Raw genomic sequence first — 19,868 nt, 5'->3', positions numbered from 1 at the left:
AGTGGCGACAGGGCCTGATGGTCCTGTCACTGAAGGCTGGAGGCCTTTAACGGGATGGGACTGACCTTCCTAAGGTTGGGAGCACCAATGAAAAATGTGGTAGTTTTGTTCTTTATACTGTATGCTGGCCACCGCCATGAGCCCCTTATTCCCAGAATGTGCAGTGCAGTCAGGCCAGGATTCCTAATGGTGCAGCATGCCCAGCTGCTGAGCCAGTGTCCCAACCACTGCCCCACTCGAGCCCTCCTCTTGCACACAGGCCTCTGAACACATTCCCCAAGGAGCTGAAGTACTGCCTTTTCTATCCTAGCACCCTGTTGTCCTTCCACAAGAAGGGGTCCAGACACACCAGTGCTGAGCAGGGTACTTCCTACATAGAGAGCTTGGTCCTTTCTCAGGCATGCACAGCACACAGTGAACAGTTCTCACTTTCATCCCTTCAAACTGCATTTGGCATACACATACAACCATGAGTGAGCCCTGCTAAGACAGCTCCTGCTGAATGAATTTCTAAGTGATTCAGCAAGGTCACAGCTGGGATGAGAGGCTGAGATCCCAGGCAGAAATGATCCACCAGGAGGCAGAATGGACAGAATTCAAATGAACGCAGCAGGCAATCCTGGTCAGTTACATGGATGTTACCAGGCTCTGTGTCCAGGGTGGGCTGGGGATTTAGCCTACTCCAGAAGGCAGGGAAATACTTTATCTGAACTAGATAACTCTGCCAGGAGGTGAGGTGTGGTTCTGTACTGTCAGACATTCAGGACCATCCTTGATCTGCAACAACTAGGTGCCAAGCACACACGACCACTCCCAGGCATGGCAATCAAAGATGATAGACATGGCAACAGCCTCTTAGGGACAAAATAACCTCCAGTTAAAGTGAAGGGCTGAACTTGCTCAGCGGGGAATAATCTTTAAAGGGACCGAGCGAGGCCACAAGCAGAGGGATGGGGCTGTGAGACCTGGGGGAGGATGAAGACCCTCCAGGAGGCAGAGCAGGTGTCCCCAAACACTGAAGCTGGACAACACTGCTCAGACACCAGTAAGTTCATCCTTCTTGAACTTGTCACCAGATATGGTTAAAGGGTGACTTCCAAAGGCTGCAGTTGTCACATCTCTTCTCGGAAAGCAGAGAGAAAGCCACCTCCACGGTCTGTGCGATGCTCTCTCCCTTCCCCCAGTTCCACATGAAATTTAAGTCAAATTCATAAAATTAAAAACTGCAAAAAGGCAAGTAGGCAAGGCTCAGCTAAACGGAAAAGAGAAAAACAATCTGGACAAAAAGTTAAAGAAAAAATTGCCAGGTGTAGTGGTGCTCTCAGGAGATAGAGTGGGTAGGATCCCTGTGAGTTCAAGAGTTGAGTTTCTGGCCACTGAGACCCTCCCTCCCTTAAAAGGTGATGGGGTCGGGGATGAAATGCGATGTGTGAGCTCAGAGCTTTGCAAAACAAAACTTCAAATCTGCATATTTCAAACACATACATCAAAAATAGTCCATAACTAAAGTTGGCAAGCAGGACTCCTTCATCGATTTCCCAGCACTTTTTTTTTTTTTTTAAGAAATCATTTTAAAAGCCTTCCTAAGTATTTCCAACAAACCCCAACCTTTCTGTGAAGACGAGAAGCGGCTCAACCAGTGTAAGGTTTTCTGATCTTGGATGTAGCACATACGGAAAGCAACATGGTTCCCCCAGCTCCATCGATGGGAAAACAGCCCAAGGCAGGCATGCACAGGCTTCTGTTCTCAGGCCCGGGCCTATAGGGAATGATGACCACAGGTTAGTGCTCAGTGTGGCCTGTACATTGCCTGTAACCTGCTGAACCTTCTGGAGTCTGGGAACATCTCCAAAAATGGCATTTCTGTTTAACAGAGCTGTGGGCTAAAGGAGGCATAAGCTGAAGGAGGGTGTGGAGGGGCACGACAACCTGTCTGGTTACCGGCAAGACCCAGCAGCCATCTCCCAGTTCAGCACAACAGCACACCCCCAGCTTAAAGTCTTACCTCATTACTTGCTGAACTGGAAAGGATAGACCCCATGGTCTGAGGGTGTCTCCACGGCCACTTGATTCTGCTGACTGCTGCTCTCCTGTATCACAGCCAAGGAAAGTTACTGATGCGTTCCTACGCTCTCCTCCCCCAGAAGCTCACTAACCAGATCCAAAGCTGAGTGGCATCCCCAGCTCACCCACTCCCCAAAGGCACCTGAGTCGGACAGGGTGACGCGGTACAGCTACTGTGGGAAATACGTAAGCAATTGCTCATTTTCAGAGCGTTTAAGCAACTGAAGTTGCATCCCAGTCTGAACTGAACTGATCCTGCTGGCTGTGAACACCCAGTGAAGCCTTTCCTCCCTACACTCGCCACGCCCACCAGTGAGAGGAAGTGCTTGCTCAGGACAGAAATCTGCCTTTCACTGGGTCCTAGCCTCACCACAAAGAAAGACTGCCCCTACCTCCACAGACACGTTGGAAGAAGGCACAGGAGGGTACTGGGGGATGTAAGCTCCCTGCATAGCAGCTGTTGGCAGGAGCTGGAATGGAAAGAGCCGTGGTTCTCAGACAGTTCAAAGCACTTGGGGAGCTTCGAAAAGGACTATACCTTTATTGGTGTGGGTGCTTCTTAAAAGTGTTCCCGGTGGTACTCAGGTACGCTGGCCTAGAGACAGATCTGCCTCCCTAGCGTCTCCCTCCAGACCCCCGGTTCCCTGCCCACCAGCTTCCCTGCACAAGTCAGGCCTAAAAGAAACCTCAGCTGCTTCATCCCTTTCTTTTAGTGTTCTGATGAATTCTGGGAAATAGGCACTGATTCCTGAGCGAATACACAAATGTTTAGAACTTACTTAGCTCCATGACTGGGAAGCACCAGAGGTAGGAGGAAGGCAGAATGGCTATATTCCCAGCTTACAGATTCTTTTCTGTTTATCATTGTCCTTGAACTTTTGAATGTCTTCCTTCCTCAGCCTCCTGAGTACAGGGATTAGAGAGGCATTTACCCCAGGTCTGAGTGTACCTTCACTGACCCTGAAAAAACACTTCCATCCTCCATCACTACTGGTGCTAAGGAGCATTTCACAGGCAGTCTCACTCTACATACAGAGTTGATACTTAGAGACACTCCTTTACCGGGCCCAGGCTGCTGAGTGACAGGTGACCCAGTTGCTGAGTAAGAGGTCCCATCATGGAGGCAGGCTGGAGAGAGAGAGGGTGGTCCATCCCTGGTGTAAGAAGTGAGCCCTGGAGGAGGTAATGAAGGAAATGGTTAGGCAAGCAGCCTCCTACAAAGACACTTCAGGCAGCGACTGATGGCAAGCAGGGCCACCAACATTTATTTATTTATTTATTTATTTGTTTGTTTGTTTGTTTGTTTGTTTGTTTATTTTTGGGCAGGGTCTCTATGTAGCCCTGGCTATCCTGAAACTCTCTATGTAGATCAGGCTGGCCTTGAACTCACAGAGATCCACTTGTCTCTGCCTCCCAAGTGCTGGGAATAAAGGCGTGGTCACCACACCCAGATTTGTATTTGCTTTTCAAGAATCATTTATTAACTGCACTGTAAGTGGGAAGCAGACTGCAGGAACTAGAGCACCGTCTGCTGACGTTTTCACGTCCTGGGAATTAACGTGAGCAGCAACCCGGTTCGAATACGACAGCACCCTGACCTTCAGTCTGCAAAGGCTTTTGTCTAAGAAATCACGGAATTAGGTTGCTGTTGGGTTACACAATGCACTGAGCCAGAACTCACGCCCACAGGACCGTGTTATCAAAGCCCTTTGCTTTTCTTTACATCAAATTGTCTCTTTTGCTTCTGCCCACTTCTGAACACTCACTGAAGGCTGCGTGAGGTACAACTGGTGTTGCATCCAGGATGGGTTAGGTGCTTGTAGAGGAGATGTCTGAGTCACTCTCTGATATAAGCAAAAACAAATAAAAATGTTAACTGCCTAGGCTCAGTGACTGAGAATGTTCAGCAAAGTCCCCCACAAACTGACAAGTCCCTTCAGAACACAAACATCAAGAACAAGCTGTTTTTTCCAGGCATGGGGCTGGCATGACTTTAATCCCAGCACTTGGAAAGCAGAGGCAGGTGAATCCAAGTTCAAGGGCAACCTGGTCTACATAGAGAATTCCTGGCCAGCCAGGGCTATATATTGAGACCCTGTCTCAAAAACCTTAAAAAAGCAAAAAGAAAAGAGCAAGCTGTTTACAAAGTATTAGCAACTTATAACTCAGATAACCCGGTTAAAATTGGCAAAGGGCCGGGCAGTGATACACGCCTTTAATCCCAGCATTAAGAAGGCAGAGGCAGGCCGGGCGGTGGTGGCGCACGCCTTTAATCCCAGCACTCGGGAGGCAGAGCCAGGCGAATCTCTGTGAGTTCGAGGCCAGCCTGGGCTACCAAGTGAGTTCCAGGAGAGGCGCAAAGCTACACAGAGAAACCCTGTCTCGAAAAACCAAAAAAAAAAAAAAAAAAAAAAAAAGAAGGCAGAGGCAGGTGGATCTCTTGAGTTGGAGGCCAGCCTGGTCTATGGAGTGAGTTCCTGGAGAAACCCTATCTTGAAAAACAACCAAAAAAAAAAAAAAAACGTAGGCAAAGGGTCGTGAAGGTAGGTAAGGCTTACCAGGTAAAGGCATTTGCCACCAAATCTAAATCTAAATCTACCGAGAGAGTAGAAGGAGAAAACCTTCCACAAGCTGTCTTCTGACAGACACACACACACACACACACACACACACACACACACACACACCACACACACACACACACACACACACACACACACACACACACACACACACACGCACGGGGGGGGGGGCCGCAGGGGGGGGGCGGAGAATGACAAGAAATAGAATTTTAAAGAAGGTATCGGGGGATGGCTCGGCCAGCAGAGCCTTGCTGCTCTTCCAAGGACCCCAGCTCGGTTCCCACCACCCACATTGTGGCTCCCAGGCGTCTGTAACTCCAGTTCCAGGGGATCCAACACCTGACCTCCTCGGGTTCCAGGCACATATGAAATACACATACATACATAGAAGCAAAACACTCACACATAAAGGACTTAAAGATATTGTTGTGAGAATAATTAATACATGTTAAATGTGGTTCTGTTTTTATAAAATGAATTACTCCCAAAGTCCCTTATATATGTATTTATTCACATGAAAGTGAGATGCAGTAGGAATCAAACATGCATTTACTTAGGTGGTGAAAGAGAAAGAGAATTTTTTTTTTTTTTTTGAGGCAGGGTCTCTATTATGTAGCCCTGGCTGTCCTGGAGCTCACTATGTAGACCAGGCTGGCCTCGAACTCACAGAGATCCACCTGTCTCTGCCTCCCAAGTGCTGGGATTAAAAGTGTGCACCACCATACCAGCTCAAGAGGATGCCTCTGAAAGTGTGAATATACACATACACTGTACGTGTGCGCATATACACATACAGGAATACATGCTATTTATACACACACATAAATCACGTTATGCTTTTACATAACATTTTTCGTGTGTACAATATAGACAAGGTTTAAATTCCTTCACTTAAACCACCATGCCTTACCTGATAGGAAGACACGGGAGACGGAAGATACGGGGAGAGCGCAGACTGAGCAAGCATCCTGCTGTGGGCAATGTTGTAAGGGGCTGGGTAGAACCTGTGGAAAGGGCTTTGTTCAGTGAGACACCCCAGGAAACCAGAGCCACCCCCACTACCTGATATTTGGGAATCAAAATCAAACACCCAAGAGCCCGGACGTGAGCCACTGACATTTCCCCCTTACCCATTTTGAAGAGCGGCGGTGGGGTCATAGGTCAAGGCCATGCCACCCTATAAGGAAGAATACAGGGTACTTATTTTGAGCCCAGAGTGCCCACGAGTCCCACTGCAGGTTTCTGGAACTGTGCAGGTTGCAAAACTGCCCTGAAGAGCAGGGAACAACCCGCAGGGCACAGCCACGCAGACAGCCCTCAAGCTTGCCGCCTAGGCGCACGGAAACCGGGCCGCGCATGCGCGCCCTTGGCCATTCCCATCCCACTCCAAAGCCTTCTACCATGTCTCCGTTCCTTGGCCAGGCCCGTCCGTTCTGCACAAATTTTCCTTGGTGCTGTCGTTTCTTTGGCCCGCCATCGGCAAACTTGCAAAGCAAGGGATCAGACGGTGCTGGCGAGAGACAAAAGCAGCCGGGCGCTGGACCGCCGCCGCACCGGGCACGCACCCCTCCCGCGGCTCCCAGCCTGGGTCCCAGAGCCCTCACCTGCCACTCCGGGGGGCGTCTTAAGATACTTCCCATTAAAGTGGGTGATGATGGCTTCACACTTCTCGGTGGACTCCATCCTAAGACACACAGGAGGACTAAGGCTCTCACCTGTCCCGGATACGCGCTCAGCGGGAAAATCCAGGTCCCTAGCCCCATGCACGCTCGAGAAGTTACATGTGGTACGAAGAGGAGTTTCTGTCGCATGTGTTCATTTCAAGGCACCCGTGTTTCCTTTTTTTTATCTTTTTTAAGACGGAGTGTGTGTGTACTCCTCAAACCCTCTAAGAATGACTTTGATCTTCCGATACCCCTGCCTCGATCGGAGTTGCAGTTGCAAACACTCCACCATGTCTGATTTTTACGCAGCGCCGAAGACAGAGCCAAGGCAGCATGCACTTGTGACGAGCAAGCATCTGCTGAGCGCCTCCCCGGCCCTTTACTGTAAAATTCCTAATGGAGGGCTGATGAGATGGTTCGGTGGGTAAAGGCACCTGCCAGCAGGACCAGCAACCTGGGTTCCATCGCTGGAACCACATGGTGTTAGGAGAGCCAACTCCTGATGGCTGTCTTCTGGCCTCGACACACGCGCCATAACACACAAACACACACATATGCACGCACAAAACCAATTAATTTAAAATTTTTTTCAAATGTCACCAGGCAGTGGTGGCACACGCCTTTTAATCCCAGCAACTCAGGAGGCAGAGGCAGGCAGATCTCTGAGTTCGAGGCCAGCCTGATCTACAGAGTGAGTTCCAGGACAGCCAGAGCTACACAGAGAAACCCTGTCTTAGGAAAAAAAAAAAAATTTTTTTTCAAGTGTCTTCTGAACTAAAAACATTCCTAATGGTGCCAGCATGGTGCCTTTAATCCCAGCACTCGAGAAGCAGAGGCAGATGGATCTCTTGAGGGTTCGAGGCCAGCCTGGGTCTATTTATCAAGTTCCATGACAGCCAGGGCTATATAGGGAGACCCTGTCTCAAAAAAAAGGGGATGAGGTAGGGTGGAGAAATGATTCAGTGGGTAAAAGTACTTCTTGCTCTTGCAGAGGACCCAGGCTCTGTTCCAAGCACTCACATGACGGCTCACAACAATCTGTAACTCCAGTTACGGGGACCTGGTGCCCTCTTCTGACCCCTGAAGTCAACAGACTCACACTTGGTGCACATACATACATGCAGGCAAAAGACTCCTACCCATAAAAAATAAATATGAAAAAAGTTTTGTGTATTTGATGAAACTGCACAAGCTGTGAATTTGTTGATATTTATTTCCATTTCTGGTGATTATTATCAAGGCCCAATTATCTATGACATTTTGTTATGATTGGTAGTAAAGAGCTCATGAGGCCAGTCAGATGGGGTGAGGGCTCATGCTCCATAGCGATAGGATAGCAAGGGACGTGTTAGGACCTGCTCCATGGCAGCTTCCTGCTGGGGGGAAGGGGACTGGGAAAGAAATGATGTAGGTGCCGGTGGCCACTCACCACCCAAAGCTGTCAGTCAGAACACTCAGAAAAGCGCCGACTCTGTCCCTCACCTGTACACTAGACACAGTCCCCACAGGCCAAATCACTTCACAGGTCCTGCTTGTTTTGGATTTTCTGAAATGGGATCTTGTATTGTAGCCCGTGTTAGCTCCCAACTGTCTCAGTCTTCACATGCTGGGATTTCGGCAGCTCTACACTTGGGCTGGCAAGATGCTCAGCAGGTCATGGAGCCTGCTAATCTAATGTCAGTTAGCCTTGACATGAGACTCTCTCTCGACCACATGAGCCTGGGGGTCAAACTCAGGTTGGCAGACTCGGCAGCACCTTTACCTGCTAAGCCGTCTTGCCAGCACCCAAACAAAATCTTAAAATAAATAAAAGCAAATTATTTTTTAGGTAGCCTAGGATCCACTGAAGCTCTATGACACACGAGCCCAGAAGAGGGCAGCCTAGAGAACAGGAGAAGCTAAGGCCTGTCAATAGCCAACATCCATCCGGACCGTCAGTCACTGCAAGGGTTGCTCTCCCTAAAGATCTGAAAGTGGAGCAAACCCTCCGCTTCATCCTGCTGCTGTGAGGACCAGGCCTCTGTGCTGCTGTCCAGTCTCGGTTAGGAGGGGGCAGTGGGGGGAAGCATGAAATGTGGACAGCTAGGAGACAGAGGCAGGAGGATTACCACCAGTTCAAGTTACATGCCAGGCCCTTGGGTTAATACTACACACACACACACACACACACACACACACACACACACACACACACACACGATTTAATACCGAGGGTTTAAACAACTTTTATTACATTTTATATATTTAGTGTGTGTGTGTGTGCACAAGCCACAGCCCATGTGGAGGTCAGAGGACGACTTGCTGGAGTCATTACTCTTCCACCGTGTGGGTTCCAGGGATCAAACTTAGGTCATCAGGCTTCGTATAAAGTGCCCTTACCTGCTGAGTCACCTTGCTGGCTCTTACCAGGTATCTCTTACCATTATTTTGGTCCGTGTAGGGAGGAGGGGCAGTGTGTGTGTGTGTGTGTGTGTGTGTGTGTGTGTGTGTTTTTTCTGTGTGTGATTGTGTCTATGTGCCTGTGTGCTTGCTGCAGGCTGCAGAAATATATCCTAAGAACTCAGCTGGTTATGGCAAAGTCACTACCTGGAGGGATCAGAATTCCTCCAGAGGAAGCCAAATTCCAAGGAGTTTTTTGGTGTTACTTGGCTTGTTATATATCAGCTGTGTTCTGTTATGAAAATCATGTGTGCCTTCATAGTTTTCCCATTGGCTTTTCCCTAAGAAGGGCTAACAGTGTGGACTGATCACTCTCTGGACATACACATTCCAGGTATTTGGAGAACAGCCTCAGGAAAGGCTTTCTCTAGAATCGGATATCTCCCTTGGCCACTTTCAAGGATGAGCAGTAATAACAGTCCACATGCAAGTCTCCTGATTTAAGACAAATTCTACAAGGAGACACCACCTAGGTCAGGTGGACGTTAAGTAATAGCTTTACACAATTCAGCTCGGACCCTCCTTTCTTACAGCCTTACTAACTTTATAGACCTTTAACTCCTTACCTAACCACATCTAGGAATAGTTAGATAACCTTCTGTGCTGACAGCTATGCTCAGCCAGAACCCCAGTTCAAGCCTCCCTGTAATTATCATCATTGGCAGCATCCGGCCAGGTCCATCCCCAGTTGGAGGAAAGTACCTTATCAGAGATACCTCCGTACTTTCTAAGAACAGACTTAAGCATCCAGGCTACCTGTTTGAGAAGGCCTGACGGATATGCGAAGGATATGCGAATTAAGCTTTACTTCCTCCTTTCCCAAACCTTACCTCTAGGTTCCAGATCTCCCTTTAACTATCACCAGAGGCATCTAGCTGTACACAGGTTGCCTAGAGACTGAGCACACTTTCCCCTACCCTGCAGAAAAACGGCAGATAGCTTGGACAGATAGGAGCCATAGGAAAAAAAGAAGACAGTTTTATTTTCTCCCATTGACCTAGCAACTTATAGATTCTTAATATTTTCTATTAATCATGTTTAAGAGTTTAATAGTTGAGCACATAAGATTCCCTCTTCTTAGATATTACCCGAATTTAGTTAATTCATTTTCCCATTGGTCACTTCCCTTTGGGGTTGCAAATGATAATTAAAGGTTATTGCCTCCCTATGTGATTCTTATCACCCCTCCCTTTGACCCTGGAAGCCTGGCTTTATATACCAGGACTTCCAGGGCATGGGACAGAGAAGAGAAAGGAGAATGGAAGAACTAGATGGGTAAGAACTTGAGAGGAACAAACTGAGATGGGGAAGAACTAGATTGAAGGGCTAGAAGAGAGTACTAGAGGAACGAGATGGAAGATGAGGAAGAGCCAGATGGGAAAGTACTGGCTGAGTAAGAACAAGATGAAAAGAACCTAGTTGAGGCAGAGTTAAGACGAGAGAATTAAGATAGAACTTAGATAAGTATAGAGAGAAATCAGGCAAGAAAGGAGCTAGGCACGAGAACAGAACTGAAGCTGTGTATATAGGATGTTATGCCAGAGGAATTAAAGCAAGTGGGCTATAGAGCTCGGTGTGCTGAGATTCTATTTCCTGAAAATAGTCCTCTCCGTTAGTAGTTCTCTCTCCTGAGCCCCTGGGATGTATAATATTAAGGCTGGTCCCACTAATATTATACAAGACCTGTGTGTGCGCGTGTCTATGTATCTGTGTGTGTGTGTGTCTATGAGTGTTAACCTGTCTGTGTGCCTGTGTGTGTGAGTGTGTGGTGGGGGTTGCCTGTGTGTGTCTATGTGTCTGTGTGCACCTGTGTGTGTGTGTGTGTGTGTGTGTGTGTGTGTGTGTGTGTGTGTGTGTTGTTTCCCTAGTTCTCTCTCTTTAACCACCCTTAACCTTCTCTTACCTCGCAAAGCCGACCCCTCTGCTGGTCCCACTAGTGTCTCGAAGGATTCGGGTGGAGATAACCTGGCCAAATGGCTTCAGCATCCCCTCCAGTTCTTGCTCATCCATTGACAGGGGGAGGTTTGAGATGTATAAATTTGTAGGGTCTTGCTCCTGTTGCTATGAACATGAAAAGTGAAAACTGAAGCTCACATCTTTATCCCATTCCACCCTCAGCCCTCATGTACAAAATAACATTTGAGCCAGCGGTGGCCATGCACGGGAGGCAGAGGCGGGCAGATCTCTGTGAGTTCAAGGCCAGCCTGGTCTACAGAGTGAGTTCCAGGACAGCCAGGGCTACACAGAGAAACCTTGTCTCGAAAGACCAAAAATAAATGACATTTGAGGAAAGATACATTAAGAGGGTTATGAACAAAGAGAATCTTAGCTGTTTGTAATATCCAGTCCCATCATCATGTACTGTATATCTAGCCCAGGAAGAAAAATTGCAGTAATTACTATGGCTATTACTGTACAATCCAGTAATAAAGCCACCAACCGAGTCTGTGCCCCGTTAGGCCTGGCCCAGGGACTAGAGATTCCCTCAGACTGCCTTGTCAGCTCCATAGTTCTGCATACTTTCTCTCCCTCTATTCTACCACGGCAGACTTGTCTAAGTGGGAATACCTGGTCCTTTGTGAGTGGAAGGGAAGAAGGAGGAAGAAACAGAGAAAGGGCCAGGTGTACTGCTGCTCAGTGGTTTACCTCAAGCCCTAAAAGGTCTAGTTTCCTGGGGGCCCAAGGCTAAAGTGAGAGGCTGCATTGGGAGGAGGCGTGAGGTCAGGGATGGGGGGTGGTGTTCCCATACGGTGGAATGCACAGTGGCAATTCTGCCCCAGGGCTGGTTTTTTTGTGTTTGTTTTGGTTTTTGAAATAATTTATTTTTATTTGGTATGCATTGATGTTTTGCCTGCATGTATGTCTGTTGGAGGGGGTTGGATCCTGAAATTACAGACAGCTGTGAGCTTCCATGTGGGTGCTGGGAATTGAACCGGGGTCCTCTGGAAGAGCAGCCAGTGATCTTAACCACTGAGTCACCTAGGCCTGGTGTTTTGTTTTGTTGTTTTGTTTTTTTCTCCATGTATATGTGCAAGTGTGTCTGTTTTTTGAGACAGGGTCTCACAATGTAGTCCTGGCTGGCTTGGAAGTTGCTATGTAGCCAAGGATGAACTTGAATTCCTGATCCTTCTGTCCCCTTCTCTCAAGCTCTGTGATCACAGGCATGTTCGCAACGCCAGCCCCCAGAGCTGTGTTTTCCAGACTGTAAATCATGACTCTGCCTCCGTCAGTAGTTCCTGTAACCTTAATCCTCCTGTCAACATCCGTTTCCTTTGTTTTTCTCTAAAATTGATTTGTTCTCACTTACAGCTATGGGTGTTTTCGCCCGCATGCATGTCTGTGTGCCATGTGTATGCAGTGTTCGTGGAGACCAGGAGAAGGTATTAGATCCCCTGGGACTGGAGTTAGGATGGTTTTAAGGTACCAGGTGGGTGCTGGGAACTAGACCCAGGACCTTTGTAAAAACAGCCATTTCTCCTCCCTTCCTTCCTTCTTCCTTCCTCTCTCTCTCTCCTTCCTTCCTCCCCCCTCTCTCTCTTTCTCTTTCTTTTTTTCTTTCATTTCTTTCGAGACTAGTTCGCACTCTTCCTAGGCTGTCCTGGAACTCTCTGCAATCCTTTGCCTCCCAAGGGCTGGGATCAGAGGCCTGAGCCATCATACCCTTAACCATTAGAGAAAAGATTGGCTGTCTTGGGGCTCAGCGGTTAAGAGCACTGGCCACTCTTCCAGAGGACCCGGGTTCTATTCCCTGTACCTACGTGGGGACACACAACCCACTGTAACTCCAGTTCCAGGAATGGCTGCCTTATCAGGTTCTTCACAGTATTTGAGATGCCTCAGCAAGGCAAGGGAACTGTTCTCCCCTGCTGGAGGGATTCGAGAAAGGCTTCTAGCTTTCTAGGGGTTGACACTCTCAGCTCCAGGGAGCACTAAGCAAGAGGCTCAGTTCTAGCTTCCTTCCCTTCCCCCAGCCCTCTCCCAGCTCACTCCCTGCCCTATGGGAGGACGGGGCGCCAGGCCATGTAAAGCATTCTTCAGAACCTGAGCTGCACAACTGGCTTCTTCAGAGAATGTTGCAAAACTATAACCATCTGTCCTAGGAAAGTGGGGCCGGGGTGGAGCAGGGAGGCAGCAGTGTGAGAGGCCTGGCCCTCCTGTCCGCCACACAAAGGACGGTCACCCTGCAGCTCCAGTAGACCCTGGTGCAGCCTGTCTCTGTCCAGATGCTTCCAGAAATACCAGAAAGATGGCTCTGTGGTCAAGAGCACATTCTGGAGAGGACCTGAGTCCAGTTGCCATCACCCACATCAGGCAGCTCCGAGCTGCATGCACACGCGCACACACACACACATGCACACATACATATACAAACACACACACACATGCACACATACATGCACACATACATACACACACACACACGCACACATACATACACACGCACACACACACATGCACACATACATACACACGCACACACACACACACACACACACACACACGCACGCACGCACGCACGCACGCTGTAGACAATCCTTGCTCATCTAAGCACTGAGAGGCCCCACACTGGAACTCTGGTGCTGACCGTAACCCCGGAGAAGCTGGCGTGGGCGTCTTACCTTAGCCATCTGTGCCTGCACGCCGCTGGCTTTCAGCGCGGTCACGGCCTTCTGTGCTGCTGAAGGACTGTCAAAGTCCACAAAGCCATAGCCTGGAACAGGGAAACAGCATCACGGGAGCTGGGGTGTGCGAGAGAGACCCAGGCTTTTCAGGAGACAGAGGAGGAGTTACAGCCCGTGAGAGAGATGTAGCGGGGAGAAAGAGAAATTGAAAGTTTTCAGGCGACCCCTCACCCAGAGGTCAGGTCCACTCTGGCGAAGAGCGCCAAAGGAAATGGAGCCCTTGTGTATCTATCTGCCTTTCTCCTTCTCGTTAAAAACCTGGGGCTTCAGACCCAACGTATGAAATCCGGAACCCCGTGCACTTCTAAAGGCCCCCATCTCTTCTCTGGACAGCCCCAGAAATGCTGGGCAGGGAGAGACACAGCAGTGCAGGTCTGTGTACCCGATGGAAGCGGCCCTTCCGACTCATCCCACTACTCTTCCAGCCCCACTTGGAAACCTACTGGGCTGCCTGTTTACAACGACAAGCAGAGACAGTCTCTCCTGCATCCCCTCCCATCCAGGCAGCCGTGGCCCCGAGTGAGCTCCAGCCACCAGAGGGAGCTCCACACAGGCTTCTGGCTGGCTGTCCCTAACAGCATTCTCAGCTCTGGCTCTCCGGTCACCGGTGACTCTAAATACCTATTGGTCTTCAGGCCCCAAATCCTCCCACCTCCTCCCTGCAGCGGGTGCTCAGACGCCCCGCAGCAGGAGGCAGAGGCAGAGGATGGCCTCTCACCGCGGGCAGCTGCTTCTCACCTTTGCACTTGTTTGTGGTCTTGTCCAGTATGGCCTTGGTGGAGACAATCTTGCCATATCTAAGGGGGAGGAAAATGCAAAGTGATGATCTGGGGACAGGGATTAAGAACGGGACAAAGAGCCTGGTATGGTGACGCACACCTAGGCTACACAGAGTAAAATAACAGGGCATGCAGGCGGGCGGGGGTGCCGCACGCCTTTAAACCCAGCACTCAAGGAACAGAAGCAGGAGGATCTCTGTGAGTTAGAGGCCAGCTTGGTCTACAGAGTTGAGTTCCAAGCCAAGCAGACCTATATATACAGCTTTCTCCCCTCTCCCCAAAAAGCCGGTTGTGTTAGTTTTCATTGCTGTGACAAAATGCCTGTCATAAACACTTTTTAAGGGAGGAAAGATTTCTTCTGGTTCATGGCTTCAGCCATCATGGCAGAGAGGATGAAGAAACTCATAGCGTGGGAAACGGAGGGAGGGAAAATACGTGAGTCACCTCTTTCCCCTCTGTTCCATCTTACCCCCACCCCCACCCCGTCTATGGGAGGGACTCACCTATATTCAGGGAAGATTTCCCTGCCTTGTTTTATCTCCCTGGAAAAGCCATCCCTGTCATACCCAGATGTGTACTTCGGTAATCTCCAGGCTGGTGTGGTTTCCATGGAAATGTCCCCACACGTCCTGTGGCTGAACACTTGGTTCCTAGCTAATGACCCTGTTTCAGGAGGTGGAGCTGCACTGGACTGAGCGGGCAGCAGGGACTTTACAGCGCAGGCCACCTGGCTGCCCTTTGCTAACATCAGTGTCCTCCCAGCCACGATGGACCATGTCCCTCGATCTAATCACATCGATGAGACCAACTGTCACATTGTCCTTAATATCACCCTAACCCCTCAAAGGCACCACTTGAAATAAAGTCACTAAAGTCACTGCAATGTGAACACAATCATCTCCTTTAGCTAGGAATGTGGGGGGGGGGGGAGGAACAAGCTTGGCCACACCCACTTAAAGCACGTAAGGGCGGAACTCCAGGCAGAATTCCTTAAGGAACAGAAATAACTCTTTTTTTTTTTTTTGAGACAAGGTTTCTCTGTGTAGCCCTGGCTGTCCTGGAACTCAATCTGTAGACCAGGCTGGCCTCGAACTCACAGAGATCCACCTGCCTCTGCCTCCAGAGTGTCAGGATTAAAGGTGTGAGCCACCATGCCTGGCTAGCATCTTGATTCTACTTTTCTTTTAGACAAATATCATTCATCCTATTAAAAATAATAAAATAAGCCAGGTGGTGGGGTGGGGGGTAAGTGGGACACACCTTTAACCCCAAGGAGGAGGAGGAAGCAGTGACCCAGCTGTTGCCAGCTGCACTGGACATTCAGGAGGCAGAGGCAGGTGTATCTCAGTGAGTTTGAGGCCAGCCTGACCCTCAAAGCGAGTTCCAGGACAGCCAAGGCTACACAGAGAAACCCTGTCTTGAAAAAACAATTAATAATAATTAATAATAATAAATAGGTGCTGAAAAGACTGTTCAGCGGTTAGAGCACTGGCTGCTCTTCTAGAGGACCTGGGTTTGATTCCCAGCATCCAAACGGCAGCTCATAACCATCTGTGACTCCAGTTCCAGGGGATCCAATACTCTCTTCTGGCCTCTGTGGGCACCAGGCATGTACGTGGTACACAGACATATATGCAGGCAAAACATCTATACACATAAAAAATAAAATTAAAAGTAAACATCTTAAAAATAATACTTATTTGTTCCTTGGAGTCCCTATTCCCAACATTCAACTGATCTCTTAGGTGCACGCCAGCTTGATCCCAAACTGCTTTGGCTCAAACCCTGGCTCGGCCACTTTTTAGCTAAGTGTGATCTTGACAAGTCCTGTGACCTCCTGTGTCTGGGCCTCACCACTGCATTCTTACCCCAACATATTTTAGTGCTAACGAGTGACTCCTTGTGTTCTTTGACCTGATTTCTCCATCCTGCTGCCTCCATGAAAGAGTTAAATCAATCTGTGACATGATTTCACCCTTCAGTTTATGAGCTCCGTGTTTTTCAGCTCTTTGGAAATCCTTGTGGGCAGCGGGGGGTCTGCACAGGCCCCGGAGCTTCAGTCATGAGGTAGTGTAGCTCTTGGGTTACGTCAGGAGCATCCGTTAGGAAAAGCCGCTACATTCTATTCCAGTAGTGTGAAAAATCTCAGACAGAATGCAGCCAGGAAGAGAGTCAAAGGACAAGGGCTGGGGGAGGGGACGAGGGACGGACAGATGGACTGGACCGATGGACAGGACGGGAGGAGAGGAGGGAGGAGAAACGGTGGTCGGTATGTAAAATAAAGGAAGAAAATGTTAAATAAAAATTTAAAAAAGAACAAGGGCTTCAACAAAGGCTGAACAGTTGGCAGGAACTAAATTTGAAATTAATACCCCAAACAAGCATTAGATACATACATATCCTCTTATCCCTACAGATGTGATGACTACTTTGTTACCACTCCCTAGCCGCCCCACCCCCACCCCACCCGGCCTTTTCAGGGGGGCTTCTGGGACCTAAAGCATTAAGCCAGGGAATGCCCTGGAGTCTAGGAAAAGAACAACACGTTAAAAGGAGGTGGGACCAGTGGACCTCGGGTCTTTTGAGGCTCCGGGCTTGGACTCTAGCCCGAGGACACTCAAGCTGCTATCCCCATCAAGGCCCCAGGGTGGAGCCTGCTGTGGCCCAGCAGCCTGAGACTGCACTCAGAATTTCCAGTGCAGCTGGCAACAGCTGGTTCGCTGCTTCCTCCTCCTCCTCAGAAGGAGCCCCTTCCCGAGAACCAGGAGTTCCAGTCTCAGGCCACACCTCTCCTTCCGGCCCACCAGAGTTTGGGATCCAGCAACCCAGGAAGAGATCTCTGGGACAAAGGCAGGAAGTCCTTCTGAGCATGAGAAACACCCTTTTCAGAGGGGCTCAGCTCCATGCTCCCCTCCCTCAGGCCCCCTCCCTTCTCTGCTGCCCTTCACTCCTCCATTTTTATTTGACTGATTTTTTTTTTTTTAAGACAGGGTTTCTGGGGCTGGAGAGATGGCTCAGCAGTTAAGAGCACTGACTGCTCTTTCAGAGGACCGGGAATTCATTTCCCAGCACCCACATGGCAGCTCACAACTGTCTGTAACTCCAGGATCCAGCACACTCACACAGACATAGATAGATAGATAGATAGATAGATAGATAGATAGATAGATAGATAGATAGATAGATAAAACACTAATGAAATAAATAAGACAGGGTTTCTCTGTGAAACAGCTCTGGCTGTCCTGGAACTCACCCTGTAGACCGGGCTGGCTTCGAACTCACACCTGCCTCTGCCTCCTTGGTGCTGGGATTACAGGCGTGCACCACCACTGCCCGGCTGTTTGACTGGTTTTTTAAAAAGATTTCATCATTTTCGATTACATGTGTCTGTGTGGCTATGTGCCTGTGACTACCTGAGGAGCTTGGCTGCAGTTACAGGCAACTGAGCTGCCCGATGTGGGACCAAACTCCAGTCTTCTACAAAAGCAGTTTGTGTTCTTAACCACGGAACCATCTTTCCAGGTCCCTGATTTTTTTTTTTTTTTTTTTTTTTTTTTTAGACAGGGTCTCATTCTATAGTCCTGGCTGGCCAGATGCAGATCTTCCCTCATGCTCCCAGACAGTGTGAGCACAGCATGAGCCCCACAGCCAGATTTCATGCCTGCTTCTTCCCACTCCAGTTCTGGACTCCTGTCTCCCATCCTACATGCTGACCCTGACTAGTTCCTGGAAGGGCAAATGAAAGCCTCAAAGAACAGGGAAGCCAAATTGAGTTTCTTAGACTAGAATGTCGCACCCAGGCAGAGTGCTTGCAACACACAAGGCCTCGAGTTTGCTGTGCAGCAAAGGACTTTGAACCCCTAACCTTCCTGACTCCATCTCCTGACTGCTGAGATTACAGGCATGGACCTCTATGGCCAGTATGAAAACCTTATAGTATTATCTACAATAGCTTCATAGATGGGTACCCTGTGACCCAGCAATACACCCAACATGAATATGTACATATACACACACCAAGGTGTAGGTTTCCAGCCCAGTTTGCATTCGTAATAGCCACAAACTGGTAATAATGCAAATACTGGCAACAATATGATGGGCGACTGATTCTATAAAGCGACAGGAACAGCTAGTATAGAGGCCTGGAGAGACGGCTCAGCAGTTAAGAGCACTGGCTGCTCCTCCAGAGAACCAGAGTTGGATTCCTCGTGGCTCGAACCTGCTTGTAACTCGAGTTCCAGGACATCCACATATGTGACACATGTAAATTCACACAAGCACATACACATACATATAAATAAAAATATAGCCAGGTATGGTGGTGCATGCCTTTAATTCCAGAACTTGAGATGTAGACACAAGAGGATAAGGAGTTCAAGGCCAACCTAGACTATATGATATCCTGTTTTAAACACACACACACACACACACATGCACGCACGCATGCACACATGCATGCACGCACACACGCACGCACGCATGCGCACACCATACAGAGTAAGTGAATATTTCTTTCAAAGCGTGCGATGGTAAGTGTTAACTGTCAACTTGACAGGATCTGGAATCACCCAGGAGACAGGCACCTGCATGCCTTTTGAGGGCCTGACCCACTATGGGTAGTGCTGTCCCCGAGCTGGGATCCAGGACTACGTTAGCAGAGAAAGGGGGCTGAGTGGCAGCAAGCCCCTGTTCTCCTTCCTTCCTGGTTGTGAGTGTGATGTGACCAGCTGCCTCCAGCCCCTCCATCTGGGATTCCTCGGCATGACGGACGGTACCTCAAGCTCCGAGACAAGAGCACCCTTCTCTCTCTTAAGCTGACTTTGTTTGAGGCCAGCCTAGGATCCATGAGACACTGTCTCAAAACAACAAAGCCAAGAAGGTAACAAGGGAGGATTCTGAGATTCTGTGTCGTGACACCGCTACTGCAATGCGAGCTGAGAGCATGCGACGAGAAGCCCGCCATCACAATCCGTGCTGCCCCTGGAAGCCTTCCTACCGGGCCCACAACTTACGGCTGACAGAGCTTGACGAGGTCCTGGTCTGTCGTGCCCGGCTGCAGTCCCCGGATATACAGGTTGGTTTTGCTCAGCTGGTCATTGCCGCTGCCCCCGATGCTGCTGCTGGGGGTGCTGTTCCTCGGACTCGGCGGCGCCATCTGCTGCGACGGTGACACATATGGCTGCGGGGAGACATAAAGGTCAGAAGGTCAGGAAGACTGTACATGTGCGGAGACTGACTCCCTGTAAACCAGGATGCAAAATGTTAGCAGTAATGAACTCGAAAGGTAATAACATGTCCTGAAGCTAGAGGCCTCTATGGCATGTAACACAGATGAATATTTTTGCTTGGGTTCCAAGTCATAATATCTCCAAATAAGAGAAGGTCCACATTGCAGAGTGACAATTCCCCAGTGATTACCCATGAGACCCTCAGGCTATTCCAGTCATTCAATGGATACCTGACCTGCCAATTACATGTAAGCACCGATTGATCCTGTGAGGAAACAGATTAATAAAAACGGGTGGGATATTTTACAATGCCTTGTTATTTGTGCAGGTGCCGGGGATTGAACCCAGGCCTTGGCTATATGATATGCTAGGCAAGGGCTAAACGTCAGTCTTTTTTACTTTTTATTTTGAAGCATGGGCTACGCCTTCC

The 19,868-nt window shown here is 49.1% G+C and overlaps 1 protein-coding gene across 3 annotated transcripts in view; it reads right to left on the bottom strand.

The window, feature by feature from the left end:
- Positions 1-827: 827 nt before the first annotated feature.
- Rbms2 (RNA binding motif single stranded interacting protein 2) overlaps positions 828-19,868 on the bottom strand; it is a 48,536-nt gene continuing 29,495 nt past the window's right edge. For 2 of the 3 annotated variants that reach the window (XM_059245463.1, XM_059245460.1), the window contains 13 exons: positions 19,223-19,389; positions 14,170-14,228; positions 13,369-13,460; positions 10,653-10,810; positions 6,251-6,330; positions 6,047-6,156; positions 5,777-5,823; positions 5,557-5,650; positions 3,831-3,908; positions 3,127-3,237; positions 2,457-2,534; positions 2,006-2,090; positions 828-1,759 (listed from right to left, as the gene is read on the bottom strand). In XM_059245463.1, the coding sequence (XP_059101446.1) occupies positions 2,010-2,090; positions 2,457-2,534; positions 3,127-3,237; positions 3,831-3,908; positions 5,557-5,650; positions 5,777-5,823; positions 6,047-6,156; positions 6,251-6,330; positions 10,653-10,810; positions 13,369-13,460; positions 14,170-14,228; positions 19,223-19,365 (1,131 nt within the window). In that variant the 5' untranslated portion in view covers positions 19,366-19,389 and the 3' untranslated portion in view covers positions 828-1,759; positions 2,006-2,009. The remainder of the gene's footprint in view (positions 1,760-2,005; positions 2,091-2,456; positions 2,535-3,126; positions 3,238-3,830; positions 3,909-5,556; positions 5,651-5,776; positions 5,824-6,046; positions 6,157-6,250; positions 6,331-10,652; positions 10,811-13,368; positions 13,461-14,169; positions 14,229-19,222; positions 19,390-19,868) is intronic. The other variant, XM_059245461.1, reaches the window with a different exon arrangement.

The sequence above is a fragment of the Peromyscus eremicus genome, chromosome 18 (assembly GCF_949786415.1).
Source record: "Peromyscus eremicus chromosome 18, PerEre_H2_v1, whole genome shotgun sequence".
Taxonomy (NCBI): domain Eukaryota; kingdom Metazoa; phylum Chordata; class Mammalia; order Rodentia; family Cricetidae; genus Peromyscus; species Peromyscus eremicus.
The sequence above is the reverse complement of the archived record's forward strand: the minus strand, read 5'-3'. Positions and strand labels throughout refer to the sequence as shown.